At 46.7% G+C, this 11,714-nt stretch overlaps 1 protein-coding gene across 4 annotated transcripts in view; it reads right to left on the bottom strand.

The window, feature by feature from the left end:
- Positions 1 to 11,714, bottom strand: part of LOC111217269 (protein bicaudal D homolog 2-like) — a 44,260-nt gene that overhangs the window by 5,985 nt on the left and 26,561 nt on the right. For all 4 annotated transcript variants that reach the window (XM_022739047.1, XM_022739048.1, XM_022739049.1 and 1 more), the window contains exons 3-9: positions 10,500 to 10,652; positions 9,365 to 9,579; positions 9,030 to 9,276; positions 7,052 to 7,309; positions 6,745 to 6,948; positions 6,104 to 6,652; positions 5,367 to 5,518 (exon numbers count right to left, since the gene is read on the bottom strand). In XM_022739047.1, the coding sequence (XP_022594768.1) occupies positions 5,367 to 5,518; positions 6,104 to 6,652; positions 6,745 to 6,948; positions 7,052 to 7,309; positions 9,030 to 9,276; positions 9,365 to 9,579; positions 10,500 to 10,652 (1,778 nt within the window). The remainder of the gene's footprint in view (positions 1 to 5,366; positions 5,519 to 6,103; positions 6,653 to 6,744; positions 6,949 to 7,051; positions 7,310 to 9,029; positions 9,277 to 9,364; positions 9,580 to 10,499; positions 10,653 to 11,714) is intronic.

Genomic DNA, 11,714 nt, shown 5'->3' with positions numbered 1-11,714 from the left:
CAGGCGTGTGTGCGTTCACTTCACACTGGCACTGAAGAATATCAGCACCATCACACCACCAGTGTCATACCACCAGGGGGCACTGCCACTTCCGATAACACAGAACAGTCTTTGACTCAATGGAGAAAGGAATTTGTTGGCTTTTTTAAAAAAAATTTTGTACTAAAGCTAAGAACAAAACTATGATCCTCACACACACCTCTGCTGCATGTTTATGATAGTGACACCGACACTCAGGAAGACTAAAACCACTGAGATTAAAGCACTTTGATCATGACCCTTCCCCTGGTTGCACAGTGTTTTTGCCACCACCAGGTGGAGCCGTTGAGCCACACAGTGCAGGCGTGATACCTCAGAGGAGCTCCTGCATTATTAACTTAAGATTTCATCAGCCGTCTCAGGGCCCTAGAGCAAAGATCACAACCTAAAATGTTTGTCATTTCACCATCAAAATGTCATTTTGAGTTTGTTGAGTAATAAACTCTGTCTCTGCCGCCATCATTTGGGAATGTCTGTCTGAGTACTGCAACTCCCTCCTTCAGAAATGGTAAAACTCCACATTTCAAAACCAATTTGGACCGTTAAATTTCTTTTAATTCTTTAGACACATTATTACATGCAAATCCATGCTTTGGGTGGGGGTTTATATGGCAGCTGCTACAGGTAAGACATCTTGGTGTACTCATCCGAGTGTAGCTTACAGCTTCTCTGAATAATAAGAGGAGCGTATGTGTGGTGGAAGTTAAGAATAGATCACACACACAAAGGATGAAAGCATTAACCTCGGGGTGACTGAGAAGATCCTTCCTGCGTCACCTGCGGAACAGACTGAGGAGGGGAGTCGGAGAGGGGAGAAAAAGGAGGAATGCCCTTTATTGCTCTGAGCTGTAGCTGGTAACACCTGATCTCCACTTTTCCAGCTGGAGTGAGACTGTATCACTTCTGTGCGTCTCTTCCATCTCCAGTATGTGTGCGAAACAGCAGACAATGTGGAATCCGTCTACCTGCCTCTCCATTTTACTGGGTGCTGCAGTGCGGCATTATCACCTGTCTCCATGTGCCCTTCTAGGCGTGTACGTGTGTGTGTTTGTGTTTGTAAGACTGGACAGGTATAAAACTGGGTCACCAAAAGGGGATTTTGTGTGTGTGTGTGTGTGTGTGTGTGTGTGTGTGGGGGGGGGGGTCATATCTGTATACTCCATCTGCTGTCAATGCTCACCTTTCATTTTCATGCTTTTCTCCTACACCAACCTTTTTTCATTTTCACTACCTTGCACTCTCATTCATCTCTCTCTCTTTCAATCACATCCTCTCTCCTGGCTCTTATCTTGCCTCTCAAGCTTTTTTTTTTCCCCCCTGCATTGCTTTCTTGCTGCTGTCTGCGTCTGTCTGCCTGCGTCCGTCACTTTCTCTCTCCCCCCATCTCGTTCATCCTTACTTTCTGTGTTGCTGACAAAGCAATACGAGCGACATCCCTCAGTAATGACTGACACACCTCTACGAAGGGAGGGGATTGGATATGTTGGTAAGCATCGTCTTATACTCCAACTGTGCGGCACCAAAACCGTTCACACATAATTTCACTGGCGGGTAGCCTCACCCTGCTCCCTTTTATCTATCTGGTATTAAAGTATTTACTTTTTTTGGAAATGCCCCAACCTGTGGTGACAGTCTGCAAACTCTTGTAGCCACTGAGAAACCACAAGAACGTAGAAATCTTGTTTATGTCATATAATTCATCCATTATATTCCAACGTTTGCAAACGATTTTCCCAGTAAGCATGTGAGACGTGTGATTGTTTGGTCAGGTTAGTGACTGCAGGGTAAAAACAAACCAAAAACCTTAGATATATTTTTACTGTATGAGTCATAAAATTATATTATTTTCAATATAAGCAGAAATATCTGTTAACAAGATGAGATTATTTGACCCATTTTCCAAGCAAATCAACTTGTTTTGAATAGTTTCTATATTCGGGTGTTATTTCATGATAGTTGTCATGGCAGTTTGTCTTGTTTCAAAGATAAAGGACACTTATTTTTAGAAAATGACTCTAAGAAGGCAAACTGCATTAGGAACAAGCTGTAGTGTCTAAACCCACCTGGAAATGAAGTTCTTGTTTTATTAAAAATAACGTAATAAGTCTTGAAGGCAGAATCTGGGATCAAAAACACGACTAACCACAGATGTTTTTGTTATGTGTGGCGTTGCACGTGGTTGTGCGCCATGTGAACCCTGGCCTTGCCAGACCACCATACAGACACCCCCTCTTGTTTATGCAGTTTGATTCCCAATGGGCCACACACCCAGACAATAGGGATCAGTGCTGCTTCATTAAACTCACTATAAGACTGATGGGGCGACCCAGGAGGAGGGGTGCTGGTGTGCCTTCAGACGGTTCAGCTAGTTTTGCATGGGGGGTGAGAGGGCGTGCATTTTTCCCGGGAAAAAAACAGAGAAGTCTATTCTAGAGACTGAAGGGATACAATAGGAGTCTTTTTGGTGTGCTGATGGGGTGTGGTGGCACATTGGCTGAGGGGGGCCGGGAGGCGGCTGCTGGCCTTTTGAGGATGAACAGTCGTCATATTCACTTTGACAAACAGGCACTTTATCTGCTTCTCGCTGCGATGATTTACCGCAGCCAATGGCATTTATGGCTGCACCGGGAAGCCCCAACTATTGCAACATTCATGTAGACATGGTTTATAATCAATAATGCCTTCATAGCGCACACACAAACACACACACACACACACACACACACACACACACACACACACACACACACACACACACACACACACACACACACAACACACACACACACAAAACCTCCTCCACTGTGGTCTTGTCTGGAGCTTGATTGGTCATGGTGGGAGGGATATTAGAGAGAGCAGGGAGGAGGAGGTAAGAGGAGAATGGAAAGGAACAATGATAGAGACAAAACACAACTAAGAAGAGAACAGCTGGATGACTGAGGGTGTATGTTTGAGGAGAAAACGTGACTCCGGCTAATGGTTGGACTGTTAATCAAAACGAGCAGGAGCTGAGAGCATGTCGAGGCATGTCTGAGGAATGTCAGAGGCAGGATCTTACTGTTAACATGACACCAGAGACCGCAGCTGGAGAGGCACACACACATACACACGGGAACACAAAGAGAGGTGCGCACACGTACACACACACACGCACACACACGCACACACACTTGAAAAACATGAAACTCTCACAGAACGAAATAGACTTTAAAAATCTCAAGTAACTCTCATCTATAAAGGCAGGCGCAGGCTGAGATCACACAAAAACCTACGCATTGTTTCAAATCCCACTCTTCCCCTTTGTCAAAGACCACACCATTAGTATTTGAGAGTTTTCCACATCTCAGAAATCCACCTTTACAAACTTTGTCTGAGTGGTGATTACCATGAAAAAAAAAGAAAAAGAACACTGTCAAATTAGGCTCCTGTAGTGGGCTTTAACTGAAAGCCTGCCCCCTTCCTCTCTTTCTTTTCCAGATGACTAGAGAACCGGGTGTTGGGTGATGAGGAAGGACGGAAAGGTGGGGGTGGTGGTGGTGGTGGTTACAAAAGCGGGGGGCAGTGTGGGAAACTTCCCTCAGGCGAGTCCCCCAGCCTCTCAAAGAGTTCCCTGACCCAACTCTGCACCGTATAGGACACAATTTACATACCAATACATGAATCCCATAAACACACTGAATGTAACTCATGTATAGGCTCCAGAACGGTGACAGACTTCTGGGGTTGGAGACTCAAGAACATCGTCATGAGGGGAGGAGTTTTTGAGCAGGAGGACGAAAACACAGGCCATAAACAACAAGCTCTAATGTGTTGTCAATATCTTAAGCCTCTCCAGCAAAAGAGGCTTAAGGGAAACAGACACTTCACAATGGCTCTGCTTCTTCACGGTATATGTGATCTCACACTTTCACTACACTGTTATAACAGTGACAAGTGAGACAACTCACGGGGCTCCTCGAGTGAAAAAAAAAAAATGAAAGTCATTAGTGGGAGTAAGATCTGGTTCTGTTAGCCCTGGCTGCCTTTGGTCCATATAGTTTAGCATTACACCTACATCCTGTAACCATCTGGCTCTGCAGTGCGCCAAAAAGCCACTGAGAGCAGACAGAGGAGTTTTCCTCCTGTGGCTAATTGATTAGCCACTGCAGGTATATGGAGTTACTTCAGCAAGCACACTTCACTTAGGTATTGAATTACTGTATGGGTAAGCAGAGGGGTGCTGAGCTGCCCACACATTCCCTGCAACCCCTGTAACCTTCATTCTATAATACCGTCCCCACTCTCCTCCTCCTCCTCCTCCTCCTCCTCCTCCTCCTCCTCTCCTCCCTCTGCTCAGCTTGAGCTTTGCTGTGGATTGCGGAGGATTCTTAAATGCAGATGGGAAAGACTGTCCCAGCATCTCAGCGCAGCCATCTGGACCAGAGCTGATATTTACAGGACAAGTGGGTATCCACATGTTAAAAGAAAAATTCTCCACCAACAGGAAAAGGCAACTCAGAAAGTGAGTTGTGCATCCACATCCATAAAATCTAAAATTACATATAAGTCCCTGTACAAGTGCACTGTACCACTCACCTTCTTACCTTTCTCAATATTTATGCACGTGCATGAATAAACAAAGAAAACAAGCTGTGCATGAGCACTTAGTCTATGTGTCTAGGGGTGAATGTGTAATCCAGACCAAGCTGAGGTGGGATTATGCACAGAACCTTTGACCGGCTTCTCTCCGGAATCAGAAAAGATTAGTGTGTACGCCCATCTGATACACACACAGACACACACACAGACACAGACACACAGACACACAGACACACACACACACACACACACACACACACACAGACAAGACACACAGACACATATTACATACACACACTGGTCAAAAACACTACTTGAGTGACATATTTAAATGATACCCAGATTAGATACCTTCTGTGCTCTATAGTCAGTGTCAATGCCGCTAGAATCCCTTCCTGGCCGTGATTCTCCAAAACAAACAATATCATCCTTAAAAATGTCATGTGACAATAATACAGCCAACATAAGGTAAATGTGGATTATATTATGAAGGTGATCTTATCTTTATCTTACCTGCTTATATGTGTGTATGGTCTTTGTATGGTGCATGTGCAGTAGTTTTAAGAATAGCACAAAGTCTTCTGATTCACGCCAGACCATGTGGGTAAACAACAAAGACTGCTTATGTAGCAATTTCTTCCGGAAATACTAAGCGGGTAAAACCTTTTGTGGTGTTTTAGAGGTTTGAAAGTTTCGTCAGAGGAATGCTTGTGGGTCCTGAGAGGCTCAGGTGGCGGTATGTTCCTTACCGTGTGGCGAACATGGCCCGGAGAGAGGAGAAGGTGGCGGCGTCTTCCTTCAGGGCTTTGAGCTCATTCCTCAGCTTCATCATGGTCTCGGTCACCATGGCCTTTTCGTTCTCGTACTTGCTCTTCAGATTGGTCAGAGCAACTTCAGCTGTCTGTGGGTGGACAAGAAGAACAAAAGGGTCAGAGCAGCTGGAAAACAACGGGGGTGTATTTCCTGTCCCAACCAGTCTACCTCTGTTAATATGGAACATATGACCTATTTTTTTTTTTTTTCTGTCACACGTGAGTCATTAAGGTAGCCATGTGTCCTGTTTTAAGCTGTTATTGTTAGGTGCCGTTTTAAAAACCATAGGTGTGTGATTTATGAGGGGCTTTCATGTTTGTGTTCTGATGGTCACTGAGTAACCACACACATACTTTAAAGGGCTACCAGAGCAACTGCATACACACTCTGTCTCTGGGTTATGGTTCTTTGTGCTTTGGAGGGCTGTTCTTCAATCCTAAACACAAAGATACTCTGGGCAGCTGGCACCATAAGACCGCTGTCTCCACCAGTGTTTGTTACTGATCTTGTCTGCAACACATTTGCCGCAACAGCTGAATAGACCCGAAATAGCCGACCACTTTTATCTTCTGTTTCTGTCTATCAAGGGGAAACTGGCAAATGTTTGGTCGCGATGCCAAGTTAGTGAAAAAAGGTATTTGACTGTATTAAAGATGAAAACAGAGCAACGGACCTGCTTGTTGGCCTTGAGGACAGTCCTCAGGGTTGCGATCTGCTCCCTCTTGGTGCTGAGCAGGGATTTCAGTTTGAGGATCTCCTCCATGCAGGCCTCCTTGTCCTTGTCGGCCACAGTGCCGAGCTCCAGAGAGGCCACCCTCTGGCGTGACAGCTCGGTGGTGCGGTCCACGGCCAGCTGCAGGTGCTTGATCTGGTCCCTGATGATGGCCACCAGATTGTAGATGTTCATCGGCTCGCGGCGGTGGTCGGACACGGGAGAAGGCAGGGAGGAGACGGGCGAGGGGACTCCGTCGCTCAGGTCGGTCTTACCGGGCTCGGGGAACAGGCCCTTGGTGAGCAGGATGGGAGAGCGACGGCCACGGCCCTCGGGGCTGCTGCGGCCACCCTTACCTTCCTTGTAGAAGTCGAGCATGACACGGTTGGGTGTCTCGTTGTTGCACATGCAGACGTGGTTGTAGAGGGTGGCCAGCTCCTCACTGAAGGTGACTAGCTCGTCCTGTGCCACGCTCAGGCTGCCCTGGGACTCGCCTGCTACGTCACTCAACTGAGGACGCACAAAGAAAAACGCATGATTTAGCCACGCTTTTGTCTCGCCGAGTTAAAACACCAAAAACAACATCGAGAGCGAAATCTCACCTTGCGCAGCTCCTTCTCTAGCTTGGCCTTCTGTTCTCTCTCCGCCTGACTCGTCTTCTCCAAAGTCGACAGCTTCTCTCCCAGTGTGGTGACATCGTTCTCCAGACGGTTGCGCTCCTCATCGTAACGTGACTGACAGGCCTGGTATTCTGTTTTCAGAGTCTTCAGCTCCTCCTTCAGCTCTCCTGCCTCGGACACAGCAACCTAGCAAGGCAAGATCAATCACAAATTAACCCCAAATTACCTGTCGAGTTAAAGCTTAATCTGACTTTTTGTGCTGTCAATTTTTCAACTACAACAACCTTACCTTGTATTTGCACTCCAGGATCTCAGGTCCGTTGATGTCCACCTCGTAGTAGTCTCCGTCTTCGTGGCTATCGCGTTCTTTCTCGTTGTCCAGGGCAGACTGGCGCTCCTTGCTGGCCTGGAGCTTGCGGATGGCGTTGAGGTTCTCCGTGAGGCGGTTGACCTTCTCCTGATGCTCTGACAGAGCGCCGTTAGCTTGCTCGAGCTGCTTCTGAGAGTCCTGCAGGGTGGACAGCAGGTTGACCTTCTCGCGCTCCATCTGAGGAGAGATGAGGACGCACAAAGAGCGATGACATGCCAGGTCATCACATCTTGTCTGTACTGTACTCTCTGCTTGACTTACAAACGTGTAATTTCACACTTTATTTTCTTGGTCACTTGATAGTGTGAAGGACTCTTGCTTTGGACTTAACAGATCACATTAAATCAGTGGATTATCTGTCATGTGGTAACTCTACCCACTATCAGGCTTGTGCTGCCACGGTATGTGAGGCTCACTGCCCAGTATCCCAGCATCAGAGTCGGGACGACCTTGGCAATCTGCTGGCCTCAGTTCAGCTCATTGCTGGCAGAGACGCTGGGTGGGTCGTCTTACACGCATGCACACGGTTGTGCTGATATGCGTGCTGAGCTATTTCTGACACTGATCTGTAAATAATATAAAAGTATCATGGTCATGCTGATCTGCATGAATTTTTTATTAGTGTAGAATATATAATGATGATTAATCTTGAAAAGAGATGGCGTGCTTAACTAACATGACATGTTGAAGATTTTTTTTCACATTTAAAGAAATGTGATTATCTAGGTAAGATACAGCTGACACGGATCTTTTCACATATTTACAAGTGAAGACTATTTGTGACGGTGTGACGCCACATGACCACGATACTCCTGCAGAATCCATATTGGATGTTGTTCTAGATTGTCAGGGCAACTAACCGGGCAATAATATCGGAGGAGTGGAAGTCTGGGATTGATCACTGCGGACCAAATCAATAGAAAGATATAAGGTAGGAGAGCAACAGAGTATGGCTGGATGAGTAAAGGAAGCTTTTTGTTTCCTATGCTCTGATTCCTGCCGGGAATCTTTGGAATGACTTGGCAGGCAGTATGACACGCTGCTGCCTCATATCAAACACGGGGCTTTGTCACAGCCCGCCAGCTTCACCACTACAATGGTCAGGCTGAGAACCAGAACGGTGCCCATAGCGGGGCAACACTGAGGTGACGTCAAGTTCACACATTAATCCAGCTACCGTGTTTATGTTTGCAGAAGGAGAGATGAAAAAAAAACAAACTTTAATCCCTTAGTCCTCTAAACAATCATTATCCACAGGTTCCCGGTACTTTCTGGTTACCATGGTGCCCAATCAGGCAGATCCCTGGACTCATGGGGTGATGAGCAAGCAGATGGCAGGTCCTCCGGTGCCACCACCCGCTGATTCGCAGCCCAGTGGAGCCTGGAGGGTGTGTGTGTGTGCGCGCGTCTCCCTGGATTAACTTTGCTATAAGGGGATTTAGATCCCTGCAGCAGCCTGGGTCAGGATCTAGACCAAACACTCCACTGACTCACTCACTCCTTCAGACACACCTTCAGCTTACTCACATACGTAGTGCTGACAGTTTTGAGTTATTCTGTGTTAACTACTGTCAATATGGTTCGGTTTAAGGGCAGAACACTATTGATAAATCATATTTTCATGAGAAAATAAGCAAAGAAATCTCACCAGTCTATTCATATCAAGGAAAATCTAGAGGAATATTTGAGATGCTTTACTTCTTTTGACTCTCACTCGCCTGCTATTGATTCTCTCTTTACTGAATAAACCTAAAGTGAACCCAATCACTGCTGACACAAGTCATTTACATCGCAGTCTGCTCTTCAGTTTATCGATTCTCTCTTGTCTGTGGAATGGATGGATGGTTATTTACTGAAAGTGGGTGTTTTCAGTTTTCCATAGTGATTAAGAACAAACCTGTATCAGCTGCTGTTTGAGCTTCTGGATCTCCGAGATGTTAAGTTCGCTCAGCAGGTCGTCCACGAGGCTGGGCGCAGGACGGAACAGCTCTTCCTTCTTGGGCGTGGAGACGCGGTTGTCGTCAGTGATGGCATTGGCCAGTTTGGTGAAGCCGTTCTCATATCCGTGGAGAGCCTCGTCGTTGTTGGGCTCAGTGGCGGCATCGTCGCTGAACTTGAGGCCATCCAGAGAGATGCTGAGTGGGCTGAGGGAAAACGAGGGGACGAGTGTCGTTTAGTGTTTGTTACAGAGGACGCTGAGGCTGCTGAGCGCCTTGTTTGTGTTCTGTTTACCTGTGGTACAGGGTGTCTCCAATGCTCATGTAGTGGGAAAGCTCTTTCCTCAGGGAAGCCTTCAGCTCGCGCTCGGTCTTGATGGTCTCCAGGGCCTCCCCCAGCTGACGCTCAGCGATCTCTTTCAGGCGGATGGCATCCTCCAGCTGGCTGTTCAGGAACTGAGTGTCCTCCTCCAGACGACGGATCTCATGCTTCAAACCCTCAAACTCCACCTGAGCAGAGAAGGAGAAGGAGCCACTTTAAGGAGTTTTGGATTCACAGAGAAATGAATACGGTTAGGTTCAGCTCCAGTTTAAATGGACGGCAAACCAGCTGGATCAAAAAGAATGACATTATTCAAGACAATTTTAAACAGGAATACATCCATTTAATGTCCTTTCTAATTAGCTCTAAGTTGATTGGATTTGGGAAACCTTTTCATAATGGCCGTCTAAGGAGCCGCTCTTGTTTGTTTCATGCCCCTCATGAATAAAGAAAACATAATCCAAAACAATAAAGGCATGTGGAGAATTAACATCTCAAGCATAAAAGCAAGCATCAAATGGAAATATCCTCTGTTGTATGTTTGCAGATGTGCAAAGTAGATTTCTTTCCCCCCTTTCAGCTCATCTGAATAAACCCAGGGAGCATGTTTTGTACCACGAAGTGTTAGAATCTCCGATAACTGTTAAAGAGTCTGTCAAACACTTCCATAATCAGACGACAGCCCCGTCTCCAGGCGCTGGGAAAAACAAAAGAAGCTGCTTATTTATCTCTTCACTGTGTCAGAGGATGTTTTTTATTATCGTAATTGAATCTGAATATTAAAGAGCTCATGCTACTTTTGGCAGTCTAATCAGTGAGGGAGGTGGGGGGGCCTGTGGGGCTGCCGAGATGCTGTAAGACAGCGTACAGTACAAGTGTGTTTTAAAAAAGTACTTGAACGAGAGGCCTGAAGCTATCAGTTTAATTAAGCCTCACTGAAGAGGCTGCATGATGATGACCAGCAGCCAAATTTAACAAGAAGGGAGTGTTCTGCGTTCATTCTTCTACCCTTCCCTCCTCATTTTTATACTCCAGCATTCTCGCCACATCTCACATGATTCAAACTTTGCACAAACTTTGGAGAGCTGCAGCACCGCTCTCTCCTCACCTGGCTCTGTTTGAGCACGGAGACCTGCTTCTGCAGCGAGATGTTCTCCTCCTCCAGCTCGGTGTAGTCCTGCAGCAGACGAGCCTCCCGGAACTTGTACTCCTTGATGTCATCCCGCAGCTGGTTCCTCTGGAGCTCCACCATCTGGCTGTTCTGCAGCGCCAAAGGAGGTAGACAGGACAGAGGGAGAAGAGGAAGAGCTGTCAGTGACCGCTATCTCAATCTCGTTTGACTGAGTGTGGGAGAGACGGCGATTGATTGGATATTCCTGCTTTACTGTAACTGTTTGTGTCACGTTGGCTCTTTAACATTCTAAATCGTGCGAGATAAGAAATGGCTCCCATCTGGCCAAACCTGCCCTGTATGTGTGTGTGTGTGTGTGTGTGTGTGTGTGTGTGTGTGTGTATGTGTTTGGTGTGTGGGCCCATTCGTGTCTGAGAGTTAGGTGCCAGGTGTCTCTCCGGGCAGTCGGCCCACAAGCGTGTCTGCCTGCCAAATCTGATGGCACAGAAGAGACTGAAGCCTACTTATCTCTCTCATGGTGCCAGGTCAACGGCCGGGAAGCTCTGTAACAGTCTAATTTTCTAAAGAGGGGATAGATTAGGTTTGATTCTCTGTAAAGGAGGATCCAAGGACTAATCAAAGGAAATTAGGATTGTAGAATTCGGAATATGGAATTCAAATCAATCAGAAATTTTGACCATTTTCAGTGCTAATATTTTGAGTGTGTCCCTGGCTGATCAGGAAAAGCATAATTATATAAAGGTGAGATCAGTACGAGACGTGTCCTTCCCCCACTTGTAGATACTGAAAGCCAGAAGGATCCGATCAGCCCTGCTGAGCCGCCTGTGTCCAGATTGCCTGATCTATTGCCCTGTTTAACCCTCCATCCTCTTCTTTCCAGGTTTGTCATTGCCCTCCCGCCCCCTGCTCGCTGGCTCGTCCCAAAACATAAGAGTCCCGCAGGACATTTGGGTGGGTGGGTGGGGGGGCATCTCGGCCAGTGAGTCTCAGAGAAACACTGGATAAAAGCTCTAAAGTAAAGGGATACTCGCTGAAGGGGGGGGCCTCTCAGTCTCTTTGAACCGAATCAATGAACATACGTGTGTGTGTGTGTGTGTGTGTGTTTGTGTGTGTGTGTATGTGTGTGTGTGTGTGTGTGTGAGAGTAATGTGAGGAAGAGGTGGGAAAAGCATGTGAAATAGATCTCTGTGT

The sequence above is a fragment of the Seriola dumerili genome, unplaced genomic scaffold (assembly GCF_002260705.1).
Source record: "Seriola dumerili isolate Sdu_G_001 unplaced genomic scaffold, Sdu_1.0 BDQW01000043.1, whole genome shotgun sequence".
NCBI lineage: Eukaryota > Metazoa > Chordata > Actinopteri > Carangiformes > Carangidae > Seriola > Seriola dumerili.
This window is presented reverse-complemented; position numbering and strand designations above follow the sequence as displayed.